This window comes from Nanorana parkeri, unplaced genomic scaffold (genome assembly GCF_000935625.1).
Source record: "Nanorana parkeri isolate BGI_ZX_2015 unplaced genomic scaffold, ASM93562v1 scaffold837, whole genome shotgun sequence".
Classification (NCBI taxonomy): domain Eukaryota; kingdom Metazoa; phylum Chordata; class Amphibia; order Anura; family Dicroglossidae; genus Nanorana; species Nanorana parkeri.
Window position 1 is genome coordinate 459,842 of NW_017307105.1, and position 12,717 is coordinate 472,558.

The window sequence follows — 12,717 nt, forward strand, 5'->3', positions numbered from 1 at the left end:
AAGAGGGCATCTTTAGGGATGATATTTGTGTGGTCTGCACATAAGAGTGCCATCCTTTACCTTTTAATTTTAAAGCCGTGCTCCAGGCAGAACTTATTACTTTTAGACAAAGTGGGGAAGGACTAGAGTCACATCTGTGTCCCTTTTTTTGATTCCTGGACAGGAAATGATGGGAAATCTCTCTAACTGGTACAGACAAAAACCTGTTTTTAATAGTGAGAAAAACTCTTCCTGTCGAGGTGACAACTGCACTCCCTGTATATTGTAGCGGTGTCGCAAGGCCAGGATGTGAGGGGGAAAATGTCCTTTTAAAGAGACCCTCTCAGATCTCTACAGCTTAAAGGCTCGCATCTCTGGTGGCCCGTTTCTCCTGCCTCCCCTCCGTTCCAGCACTGAAGCCTATTTGGCATTCAGTACTTCTGGGATGTTGGATGACACTGTCTTCTGCTGCACACTGGTTTCTTCTTTAGCCCTCCCCACATCACTGATGGGGAACTGGCCTACAGAGAGGACATACTGTACGCTGAGGAAGCTGGACATACTGTACGTTGTTGGGTGTGGGTGGCCCTGCCAGCTTGACAAAAGGCTCAAGCCAATTTTGTCAAAGGAGCCGGGCCAAGAATTGTTGGCTGAACAGTTACTACAACCAATCGGCTGAAGTCACTGTGCGGGTATAGACAGTCGCAGGTGCCAGTTGTCACAATACAATAGCCCAGCAGGGGAGATTCCGCCATCCATTCTGTTCAGCATGGATGGAGGAATCTGTTCGATTTCTTTTGTTCAGCTCTCGGGCTGAACAGAAGAAATCTATAGAAGTATGGCCAGATTTAAACTTTTTAGGCTGCAGAGATTGACAGAGTCTCTTCAATGAAATCACTGATGGATATTTTAACTCTTCAGCACACTATCCAATAGGAAAATGATCAGCCAAAGTTAAGCTGGCCATACATGGATGGATGGGCTGATGAGACAAATCACCGCATGGATGGAAGACTCTGCCCTGTCGCCTATTGTATTCTGACACCGGCATTCCTGGCTGCCATCGGCAGTGATTTCAGCCAAGAGTGTAGATTTGTTCAAGAAACGTTTGGACAATTTCTTGAGGGACCGTAATATCCAGGGATACCAGTATCCCTAAGAATGAGATGATGCGTGGACCTATATGGGTTGGACTTGATGGACGTATGTCTTTATTCAACCCCAAATACTATGACTATAAAGTGACCGCATCTGATTGGATTGTCACTGTCCAGTCTATAACTATCTTGGTATCGCCACCCAATACTGGAATCGGCAGGTGTTTGCAAAATTAAAGCAGTGTATGGCTAGTATTATTTTTTAAAGGGAAACAGAAGCCAAAACTTTTTTTTTTCTTTGGTACCTTTTTTTATATAGTTTTGGATAACGTAAGGGAGGGTTATAACCGCTGTCAGCTTTTTTATTTTTTTTTTATTTTTGTTATGGCATATGTATCCCATTGGGGAGATTTCCCATCACTTCATGTCCTAAGTAGGAAGCGAGAGGAAATCCTGGTGGATAGCAGGGTCAGATCTAGTGTCCCCATTGGGAGATTTTCCCTTTTTATTCCTGTTCTCATGAAACCCCCAGATTTCAGATTTTTCTTTCACATTTAGTGATAACCGTCAAAAGGACAAATCGAGAGGCTGGATCTCCCTAACGGGGGGGAAAGACGACAAACCTGACAGATGTTCTAATCCCTCTCCACTCCTCCAAAACGAAATTAAAAAAAATGTTTTGGCTGTGGGATCTTTTGTCTTGTAATGCCTGTGTGAGAGTGCTACAGCTGGTCCAACGCTCTACCAATTTCTATCAATCTCCTCCATCACGCTAAACATTGTGGATGGAGGAATCCATGTTGCCGGCTATTATATTCAGCAGCTGGAGGCAGGAACTGTTGAGCTGAGAATTTTCAGGCTGGCTCATTTTTCTTTTCCATTGACTTTTGTTAGGTAGGTTGAAGAAGGGTGTGTTGGGTTGTGCAGACAGAGCACCCACAGCTCAAAATTCAGCAGTAATCGCCTAGAATTTGAGCCTAGTATCACCTACTTGACAGGATCGATGAGAAGGGGTCGTCCATTGCCTGTGACCAAGCACATATGACCTACATGATCTGAGAGATCAATACTACGGTCAGTAGAAGATATTTGGCACTTTAGTGTTTGACACTTCACAGGTACAATATTGACAATGGGCCCAGCCTTCGATGTCTACCAATTCAGAGCAAGGCGTTCTGTTTGTGTAGCCGCTTGAGATCTGTATTGTGAGCGGGCAGACACAGAGAGGGAGAGACTTTTAAAGTAAAAAATATAAAAGTCATGTTTCAATAACCAAACGTTAAACCTAAAGCTGTGTATACACAGATTCCTCCATATACTCTAAACAGCATTGAGGAATCGTAGTGGTGGTCGCAGGCGGTTTATCAAACACTGTCCGAAATTTGCTCATTGTACAGCCCAATGTATGTTGCTGGTTAAAACATTGAGAGTGCAGGAAGGAGAGTCACCTGTGCACACAGTCAGGCTGGGAGTTCTTACAGCTACACAAGAATACCTAACCTATGATGAAAGCAAGCCTCCTGCCTGTCTGGGGTTGGTTTCAGCCAGTTTACTTTCCTGGCTACGTCATTTATCTTAGGTGACAGTGTCTGTATACAAGTGAAAGAGCTTAGTCAACTGACCATTCTCCTACTCCACTCCTTCCTCTCCTCCTTTGACTCAAGTCTTCAGGGAGGGGGCTCAGGTGTACAATTTCACTTCCTGCCCATCTTTTGGATCCTCTCTGGTCTGCCACTGCTGGTAGTCAAAATACCTTGCTGGTGGGTAGAGGGCCCATAAAAATCTGGAATTACTGCTGAAGTTCTTCGCACTGCAGTTAAAGTTTATATATAGATAATTCTACACGTAGGAGAGGAGAACACATCGCAGATCTCTTCCGTCTCTGAATCTGTTACTGAAGTTCTTTGTTTTCTGATAATGTGTTCAGGACAAAGGGCTCCACTGTACGGATCACTGGTTATAAAAGGTGTTCAGAGACCTCCCCAGCAGGAGAACGAACAGCCTGTGCCTCCTTGCGGCTCTCTTATGAGCTCTACAAGTTGGATGGTCTAAGTTACATGGCCAAGCCTGTCTGGACAATTTCACCAAGAGCAACTTTGTGCTGGAACTCAGTGATTCTTTGAGCAGGGGGGCCGCATTCCTCTCCTCCCCCAGCCTGGGCAGGGACCTTGTGCATGGCTGGTGTTCAGGAAGGGAGGGGGTTGCAAACACATGCCAGTCCACCAAAACTACAGATCCCTGCCTTTTTGGGGGAAAAATGGCAGTGATCAGTTGCTGGTCAGGGCTGTGGGGTCTGTGTTGGGTGTCACTTTCAGGAGCTTCTTATCTTGCTGTCTGTTACACTGCCCACCTACTTCCTGTGTATAGTCCCAGCCACTCCATTCGTCAGTCTACGGGTGAGCCGTATGAAGCCAACATGTTCTCAACTCCTGTGACTCTCAACCAATGACTGTTCAGTTGCATCGCAGAGAGAGAGGAGCGATTGGCTACTGGCACTGCAGACTGCAGCTCGCTGCCAATAGTAGAGCTGTATTCCTCAATCCTCTTATTTTCCTCACATTAAAGACTAAACTGCAAAGCGCTATTGCTCCCAGCCTCTGCCTACTGTGTTTAGATTTAGCTGTGGAAGTGAAAAGGTGACACTAGGGTTCTAATAGACCCCTAATGTCACCTTAAAGAGAACCTGTCGCCTCCAATGTGCCATCGCATAGGGGGCTTGTGCCCCCCATGTGATAGACAGGAAGTTAAAAAAAAAAGTTTTCGTTTTAGAAAAAAAATGAAATTGAAAAATGCCCCCCCCCCCAAATTGTAAAGTCCTCGACCCCATGAACATGTGCATACTAACAAAGTCGGATTCTCCTATGTAAGAAAATTATGATTGTTCTACACATTTCAGGTATTGCTCCCTGCGCCAGAGTGAGAGCAATAACTCTTGGCCAATATTCATGGCTAACTCTAAACTGATGATTATTGGTCAGAGCTTTCAGTTCACATTATTTTAAATCCATAAAACTAATTAAAATGTCCTAATATAATACAGGTATTTAAAAGATAAAAATAAACGGTAGGAAAAAAAGTAATTTTTCCTTTTTGGCCTGACAAATTCTGCTGCAGGATGTGCTCTGTGGTTCCAGTCCTTTTGATTTGTGTACTGGAAGGGGCCATCCCCAAACTGTTCCCACAAAGTTGGGAACATGAAATTGTCCAAAATGTCTTGGTATGTTGATGCCTTAAGAGTTCCCTTCAACATCACTTTAGAGAACACATCTCCACTTCTCTAGAGTCCAGTGGCGGCGTGCTTTACACCACTGCATCCGATGCTTTGCATTGCACTTGGTGATGTAAGGCTTGGTTGCAGCTGCTCGGCCATGGAAACCCATTCCATTAAGCTGTCTACGCACTGTTGTGCCAATCTGAAGGCAACACGAAGTTTGGAGATCTGTAGCTATTGACTCTGTAGACAGTTGGCGACTTCTGCGCACTGTGCACTTCCGCATGCGCTGACCCCGCTCTGTCATTTTGCATGGCCTACCACTTTGCTGTTGTTTCCAGTTGCTTCCACTTTGTTATAATACCACTAACAGTTGGCCGTGGAATATTTAGTAGCAAGGAAATTTCACGGCTGGACTTCGCACAGGTGGCAATACATTCAACAAAACCATCTGTTACCCTATATTTTCCTGGCTAGCTGGACCGTGTGCTGGGACGTTTATGTATTTTCCATTGTACTGCTCTGCCCATGTCCATCGTGTTTTGTTATAATTTGATCTTAGTGGCTGTCATTCTTTGCTTTCTTGCTCAAACCTGGCCTTCTAAATGAACCTCTACATGCGTTTTCTACCCTCTTATGTATAAGGGAACAAACACTTCCCTATTGTATTCTGGAAAAAAACAGACAAAGGAAAACTATGGGGTTAGGGCTTTTCCCCATAGTTCTCAGGGTAACGGGAGGACACAAACTAGCGTCCGCCCGTCACCCTAAGCTCAGTATGTAGCTTGCGGTATACTGAGACGCCGCAGCTGAAGCGGATCCCAACAATGATGTCTGGATCCGCCCAGCTGCGTGAGTGACAGCTGGTTCTGCCTATATAGAGGCAGATCCAGCTTTACCCGCCCACTGCCAGTCAGGGCTGGAGGATCGGAGCGGGGAGGGGGGGGAATCCAGTCCCTCCCCTGTCACGGCACAGAGACGAGACAGGATCGCGAATTTAGCGAACGCCGGTATGTGTTCGCTCCCCGATCTACTGAGCCGACTTGTGACAGTTTCATTGTCACAGGTCGGCTAGAACTATGAGGTGAGTGAAAAGCACTCACCTCATAGTTCTCCTTTAAGACTTATTTTAGTAACCGGTGGATGTAGTCCTTGACATAGTACTACGTGGGGATGATGACTAATACATTGTAATAGTCATTGCAAGGTATGACTTCATTTGTTTGCAGAAGCTATCAAAGCTGACCTTTTCTATTCTACACATACAGATAAAACCCAGTTCTTCATAAGCTTTATCTTTTACAGTTGTGACTCATTTAATTATTCATCTGGAGACCTTTTCTAATCAAATGCAGTGTATGAGGCCATCTGCTACTAACCGCTAATAATGCCAACGGTAGTTCATATGATGGTATTGAAACACCAGTGATGAAACACTATAAATAAAAGGTTCAATTCTAATATAACTTGTGTAATTTTAATAAGCAGTAACAACTAAATAACAGAAAAATATAATACAAGCCACATAACACTTGTGTTATGCAAGTAGTCTCTATTATGAGGAACAGGTACAGAAACAAAATATGGTTGAAGGAATGTTTAGCAGTTTGAGGATTTGAGAGGATTCCAACTAAACTGGTAGTAGATTGGGAACCATAAAAATAGGAAACCCTTGTTCACTTTTTTAAAAACTAAAGCGAAGGGTCCATTCACGCTGGTTCCATTGCATTGCGATCTGTTTTTCAACTGGCAAAAATGCAACATTAAGGGTGCATTCACACCAGAATCTAAAGGAAATTGCAAGTCAGGGGAGGGTCCACTGAAAAATGAATGAATGGGAATAACTGCACTGCTCCATTACATTGTGGGGGGGAACAAAAGTGAAAAGTGCACTACTCTTTTTGTTTTGCGCAACCTATCGGGTGTGAGCTAGCCACATTCACACCCATTCATTTTTCAGTGCCCTTCCTTATAGCATTCATTGAAAAATGGATCAGAAGGAATGCGGAAAGTATAATTCCAAGTCAACGGACCCTCCGTTGACTTGCGATTTTCCTTCCGATTTTGCCATGAATGCACGTTAATGTTGCATTTTATTGGTTTCATGGTAAATTTGAGCATTTGTAATTTCCTATACATGTGCCAGTGATAACAATGGTCACAGGTGGACTAGTGGTTCACTATTGAAATCCCCTGTATCCATTACCCTACACAGGTAATGCAGGGAAACTCGGGGCAACTAAGGTCAGCGCATTGTGTGGCATGTTGATGGCATAACTTTGCCACTACTGTATACATTTTTCCTTAATTTGTATCAAAACCAGATTGCCCCACATAAAGAATCAGAATTAGACAAAATAAAGTTAAATAAGGTTCCATTTGAAATTTTTAATAAACTCCTTCTACCAAGCATATATACTATTCTATATCCTCTCCGTTTGCTTAACTTTATTAATTTTGGCATTGGAACCATCATAAATTGGCTAGATACAAACAAAAGCTTTTTGAAGATATTCTGCCTTTAAATCCTCCGGAAGTTAAGTGCAGACAACTCTCTTGCAGCCTGTACATCCCCACTATTACAAACACATCCCGACGCTTCTGACAGGCAAGGCTTTGGCATGGCTCCATGGTGCTGAAGTGTGTTCACGGCTTCCTGCGTTCTACATAATTGTGTGTTTTTTTTTTTTTGTGTGTGTGTGTGATGACCGGGTCTGTCATTTTACACTTGCTCAAAAATCCAGGACCCATACACCACAGTGTTACTCTTTGATAAGTAAGCCTGCTGGTGTTGTGGTCATTTTAGTCCTAAATAAGCCTTAATTGTGACAGATCCTCTTTAACGGTTAGTCAGCAAATCAGGTACCAGCCCCAGGCATATAACTTCAGGACCATTTGCTATGAGTTGTACTTAAAAAGTCGTATAACATCACATCACATGTGTTTTTCAGATGCAGTTTGATTTTGAAAGTTTCAACTCGGTTGACTTCAATAAGAAATGGGGAAAGTCAATGTATCCAAAATGGCAGGAACGTTTCTGAAAACACTACAGGTTCACTTCACTTTGAGAAGGGGACTTGCTAACCAAAATAGTTTTTCGGGCCTATCTGCACTTTGCTGTATGTGGCATGTTTTTTGATACATCCGCATACATTGCATTTGTCCATTTTCCTGCGGGTCCTTAATTGGTGTTTTTATTTTTTAAATCTATGCACTATAACCCAGTGCATCTGTTTTTCACATGTCTGCTTTGCAGGGTGTTGGTGTCAGGTGCATTGTTTACTGTGTGAGGGGGCTCTATAGAGTGCATGCACTCTTAATGTGTAAAGACCTTGCCACACATGGGTGTGAGTTTGCCTTTGAAGTTTCGCGTATGTAGTGTGAACAAGCCCTGACATACAATTGCTGTTTGACTGCACGTGTTGCGTGTTTGCAAAGATCTTTCAGCAGTATCTTTCAGCAGTATATCAGAATCTTGTATACGCTTATTGGCAATAATCTGTGAGATCATCAATATAATTTTTTCATTCTTCCTGTTTTGAAGTTTTATTGAAACCGAATCGCGTAAAGGAGGTTTAAAAAAAAAAAATGTTGAACCAGTTGGTTTACATTCTTGTCCTCCTGAGATGGCTGTGATCATGTTAGCGCTTGAGTTGATCTCATCACATGCTGATGTTGTAATAATTTGGATTCCGTGAGAATAATTCCAGATAAAATAATTTCTAAAATTCCAGTCTGCTAAACTAATCGGAGGAAGCTGAGGAAAATATATTAGCGAGGCACCTATAAATTATGTATGGTGAAGGTACAGGTAGGGTTGCCATTTTTTTCTTCAAATGAAACCCCAACACTCTTTTTGTTGTTGTTGAGAATATAGAGGAGAGGGTGAGGAGAGGCAGCCAGGAGAGGGAGTAAGGATAACTGCTATAGAGGACTACAAATCCCAGCAATACATTATACAGCAATACAAAATAATATGAAGCTACATACTGCGTTCTGGGTTGGCACCCTGTCTCCAGATGGGCTGTGTGGGCTCTTGTGTCTCGCCAGGGGTCCGCAGACGGGCAGCATGGTGTCAGTGAGCCAGAGAAGGAGGAGGATTAATCACAGATGCGGCTGCCAAAATCTCCGGCAAGTGTGATCTCGGGCGGCCGCATTTGCCTGAAACCCGGGTCTTCCTTTGAGCTGCGGACCCCCTTTAAACAGGCACAGACTGCCCGCAGCTCAGAGGAAGATCTGGTTTCAGGCTGATGCAGCTGCCCAAGATCGCGCTTGCCGGGGACCTCGGCAGCTGCATCTCTCAGTGCTGTGGAGTGAGACTGAGGGGTTGATTTACTAACCTTATAAACACACCACGAACATGTATACACTTCTGTAGTGTGTTCCCTCCCAGCATGATCTATGGGTGGAATCTAAACACCTTTTGTAGTGTGTACACACCCAGCAGGTGTGTTGTGCAAAGCCTTGCATGAATTCCAAGGTTATGTTGTGTAAATTAGCTCTATGTTATGTTGCTTGCGTTGATGAATGCAGGAATGTAAATGCATGAGCTAACCATTTTTGTCTAAACTGTGAAGCAGCATTATATATGGCATTAGTGGAAATATGCTTTTAGAGACTTTTTGGTTGATACGTTTTGCTGTGTGAAAATCACACGCACCTGGTGTGTGTTTAGGTTAGTAAATCACCCCCTGAGTGTCTATGTCTGGGTGCCTGCTGGCTGGACACCCAGGCACAAGACTCCAAAACCTGACTGTCCGGTTGAAAACTGGACAGGTGGCAACCCTAGTGGTGTTTTATATGAACTTGTGTTAGAATTTACATAGGAGTGTCTTTCCTGGGGGCTAAGACTGTACACTAGTGACTTCATCCCCCAAACCCTTTTCCCCTGTCCTTGTGGACTCTATGAACCCCTCACAGCCTATACTGCCCACACAGGAAAAGTGACTCCTTGGTGACTCTCTTTTTTAATTCCATGCAATAAGCAGTCACCTTTCTTAATTTTTACACAATTGTAAAGTTCTTGAATAGCATTGGCAGTACACAGATTTACTTGTTTAAAGTTTGCTCTTTAAATAAAAACAATCAAGTAGTGCATGAACAATGTTTTGGCTAAAACAATGACAGCTCCTTTTGTGATCAACATTGTATTCATAACTAACTTGCAATATTTATCAGTCTTTAGAAAGGTTTAGTGTTTATGAAGCATTCTGGGCCCTAATCAATTTTTTATTTCCCAAGGACTGTATAGCAGTGGTGTATTTTGGTTTTGTGCTGCCCTAGGCAAGACTAAACTTGGGCATCCCCCTAAATCTAAATTCTATTTAGGGCATTATGCTCAACCTGTCAGTCACTGGATACAGCGCACACGGGGTCTCAGGTGGGCTGTACGGGGTCTCAGGAGAGCTGTGCATAGTCCCTTTCCCTGCACACATGTGCTGCTCCTCTTACCTGCAGCTCAATGTGTCATCAGTACCAACAGAAGACAGTGCAGTCTCCAGTCTGCTTCTGGGACATCCCACCATCAGATCACATGCTATGGCCAGCCACCTGTTGCTTCTCCTCCACCTCCTGTACAAAGCCAGCCGGACCACATCTCACTGGGCCCTCCCCTCCACCGGGCAGCTCTCTAATTAGGCAGCCGCATGTAGGGCTGTCGCTGCCTGATTCTGTGCCGCCCAGCCTCGGCCCACCGGGCAAGTGCCCATTATGCCCAAAGGCAAGTCCGGCCCGGTCAGCCTCATTGGTTTGGGGCCACATTTTCTGCCGCCCCCCTTTAGTGCCGCCCTAAGCAAATGCCTAGTTTGCCTTGTGGTAGATACACCCCTGCTGTATAGAAGGAATGAAGGGGCTACATGGGGCTCCAAAAGCACCATTTTGGCATGTCTGCTCTCCTACATTAAACATAATTTCACGCTGATATCTCAACAATTATTCATATCTGAGTGTCCTTATACTGTATTACAAATCTGTTCTTCCTTTTCAGGTGATGATCCACCAATAGCCAGAGTAAGCAAAGATGTAAAAACGCAACCGTCTCAGAATGTGGTGCTGAGTGGTATTGAAAGCTGGGACAGAGAAGGTATTGCCAGCTATGAATGGAAACTGTTAGAAGGCGAGCCTGATGTTGTTATGGAGGTAAATTCATGGGGTGCTTAAGTATAGGAAATCAATGATGCATCAGCTGTATGTGGTCAAAATAACCCTTAAAGTGACACTAAACTCACGAGTTGTATCTTAAAAATGCTTTAAAGTACCCTAATGATTAACGAAAATGTATCACTCGGCTGTAGATCCTCAAATCTCTGAATTGGTGCTGACACTGTCCTCCAATTATAATTTCAATGCAAATTAGTAAAGTAAACATGAGATTGTAGTCGATCACAGGAGCGAGCTTGGATCTGTCACAATCACTGTCACCATATCTACCACAACCTACTGCAACTCAATGACCACCCACTACAGTTGTCATATATCACTTGTGTTGTATCCTCCAGACATCTGGGATTTTCTCATTGGTACCTACTATATCTGTAGTAGTCCACATCCCATGCAAGGTTATTATCATAAATCAATGAGGTTTATTGGACGATATTCCTTTATAATATCTCCAACAGGATTTGAAGTGCATGCAGAAAGAAGCATAGTGCAGACATTTTGGCATTTAAAAAGAAGCAAACTCAAATTTTGAGTTTACTTATGTTTTTATACATTGTGGTGATTTATTAATTTTTACTAGTTTTGTACAAGGTATTTGTCTAGATGGGTTGCACTCAGGCGAGTTGGGCTATGCCTTAATAGACAGTCTCTTCACTCCCAACTTTCTAATGTGAGAAAGAGGGACACCTTTTGGCACAAATTATGTAGGCAAAGGGCACAGCCCTGCCATGCCACCATTTAGGCAGATCCCAAAGAATTTAATTTATTGGTTGAACCCACAATCCCATTTTTAGTCACTGCTTTTCTTTTTATACTGGCTTTTCATTTTTCTCTTTTGCGCCCCCTGATCTTGCGTACATTGGTGCTAACGTTTTTATGCGTACAGCGCAAATGTATACTATTGGTGTACGAGAGCCACCTGTGTCCTAGCAACAGAATGATAGGCAGCAGGAGCTACCTGCTTCCTTGCAACTAAGGGCCCCCTGACCAACCAAGGGCACAAGGAAGTAGTAGATGCCTACATCCTGACAACCAATGGGCTTTATCAATGCTGTATGCTTGTACACATTAAACACATTTTACATGTGTACAGTGTTTGGATAACAAGATCCTTCAGTCTACATTGTAAAACTCCATAGACCTGTGGCCATGAGCCTGTAGACGTTTGGTGGTTAAAAAGTACATTTTCTTTATAGAGGTCTATATACATCAGACTAAAAAGATTAATATTTCATGGGGAATCGGGGAGAGAGGGGCCCTTCAATGAGGGACGGTTGGTAGTAGAGATGACCCCTGCTTTCGTGTAAACCCAGTTAGCCTGAGTCCACCCAAGACTACTCGCAACTGTGACCGCCACCCCCTCTTCCTGGCCCTCTGTGGTGGCAGTTGTGAAGCGGGCATTCCCCCTTTTGCGACGTATGGTGCAGGACCGAGAATGCGCCTCTCTGCAACTGATTGGGGAGGGAGGGGTGGCAGTCCTAGTTTTGAGCAGTCTTGGACGATCTTGGGTGAACTGGATTCACACCAAGCCCCAGCTCATCACTAGTTGGGCATTATGGCGCTTGTACCAAAGTCCTTTTTTAAATGTACCTGTCCAGCAATATTGTACACGCATAGAATTTTATAAGCTGAATAAAGTACTAAGTTCAATGTATAGATGACTTCCTTCCTATCAATCACTATAAAACTATTCTCTCTTGCTAAATCCATAATTAGCTTAGGAGTTTTTTAAATTAGATGTTGGGGTGGTGAAACATTCCTATGACTCTAACCACGTGATCAGTCACAGCCAAGTCCGTGTCTGAAACTGTGTATTGTACCAAATACATATAGGAAAAAAACCTAAAATATGTATTTTTGTTGCTTGTACGCTTTCTTGTGTTCTGATTTCATGTTCAGATATATAGCGCTGTCACATGTCATTATCCCCAATGTTAACAGTGTGAAAACATATCACAATGTCCGCACGTAGCGCTACACATGCAATTTTAGTAAGTCAGAATGGGAAAGCTTTTACCAGTCAGAACACGTCATCTGTCTGTGTACTATCAGGACATACCAATCTCTGCGAATTTCTAAGTTGGATGATGTAGATCCTATTGCCCTTTAGCACTGAAGGGGGGGTTGGTGATACTCACTCAAACCAGTGAAGGAAAAATATATTCTTTCGATTTTGGCTTCTAGTAGGTATATGGCTTAGCTTATTTCCTTCACCTTATATTCCTTTTGTGTGTGTGATGGGTCCCCCCCCCCCCGGCTTTTTTTTTATGA

At 43.5% G+C, this 12,717-nt stretch overlaps 1 protein-coding gene across 1 annotated transcript in view; it reads left to right on the forward strand.

Moving 5' to 3' along the window:
- The window catches only part of SPINT1 (serine peptidase inhibitor, Kunitz type 1), a 38,538-nt gene that overhangs the window by 7,851 nt on the left and 17,970 nt on the right, over positions 1–12,717 (forward strand). The window contains exon 2 of the mRNA XM_018565359.1: positions 10,274–10,425. Coding sequence (XP_018420861.1) covers positions 10,274–10,425 — 152 coding nt within the window. The remainder of the gene's footprint in view (positions 1–10,273; positions 10,426–12,717) is intronic.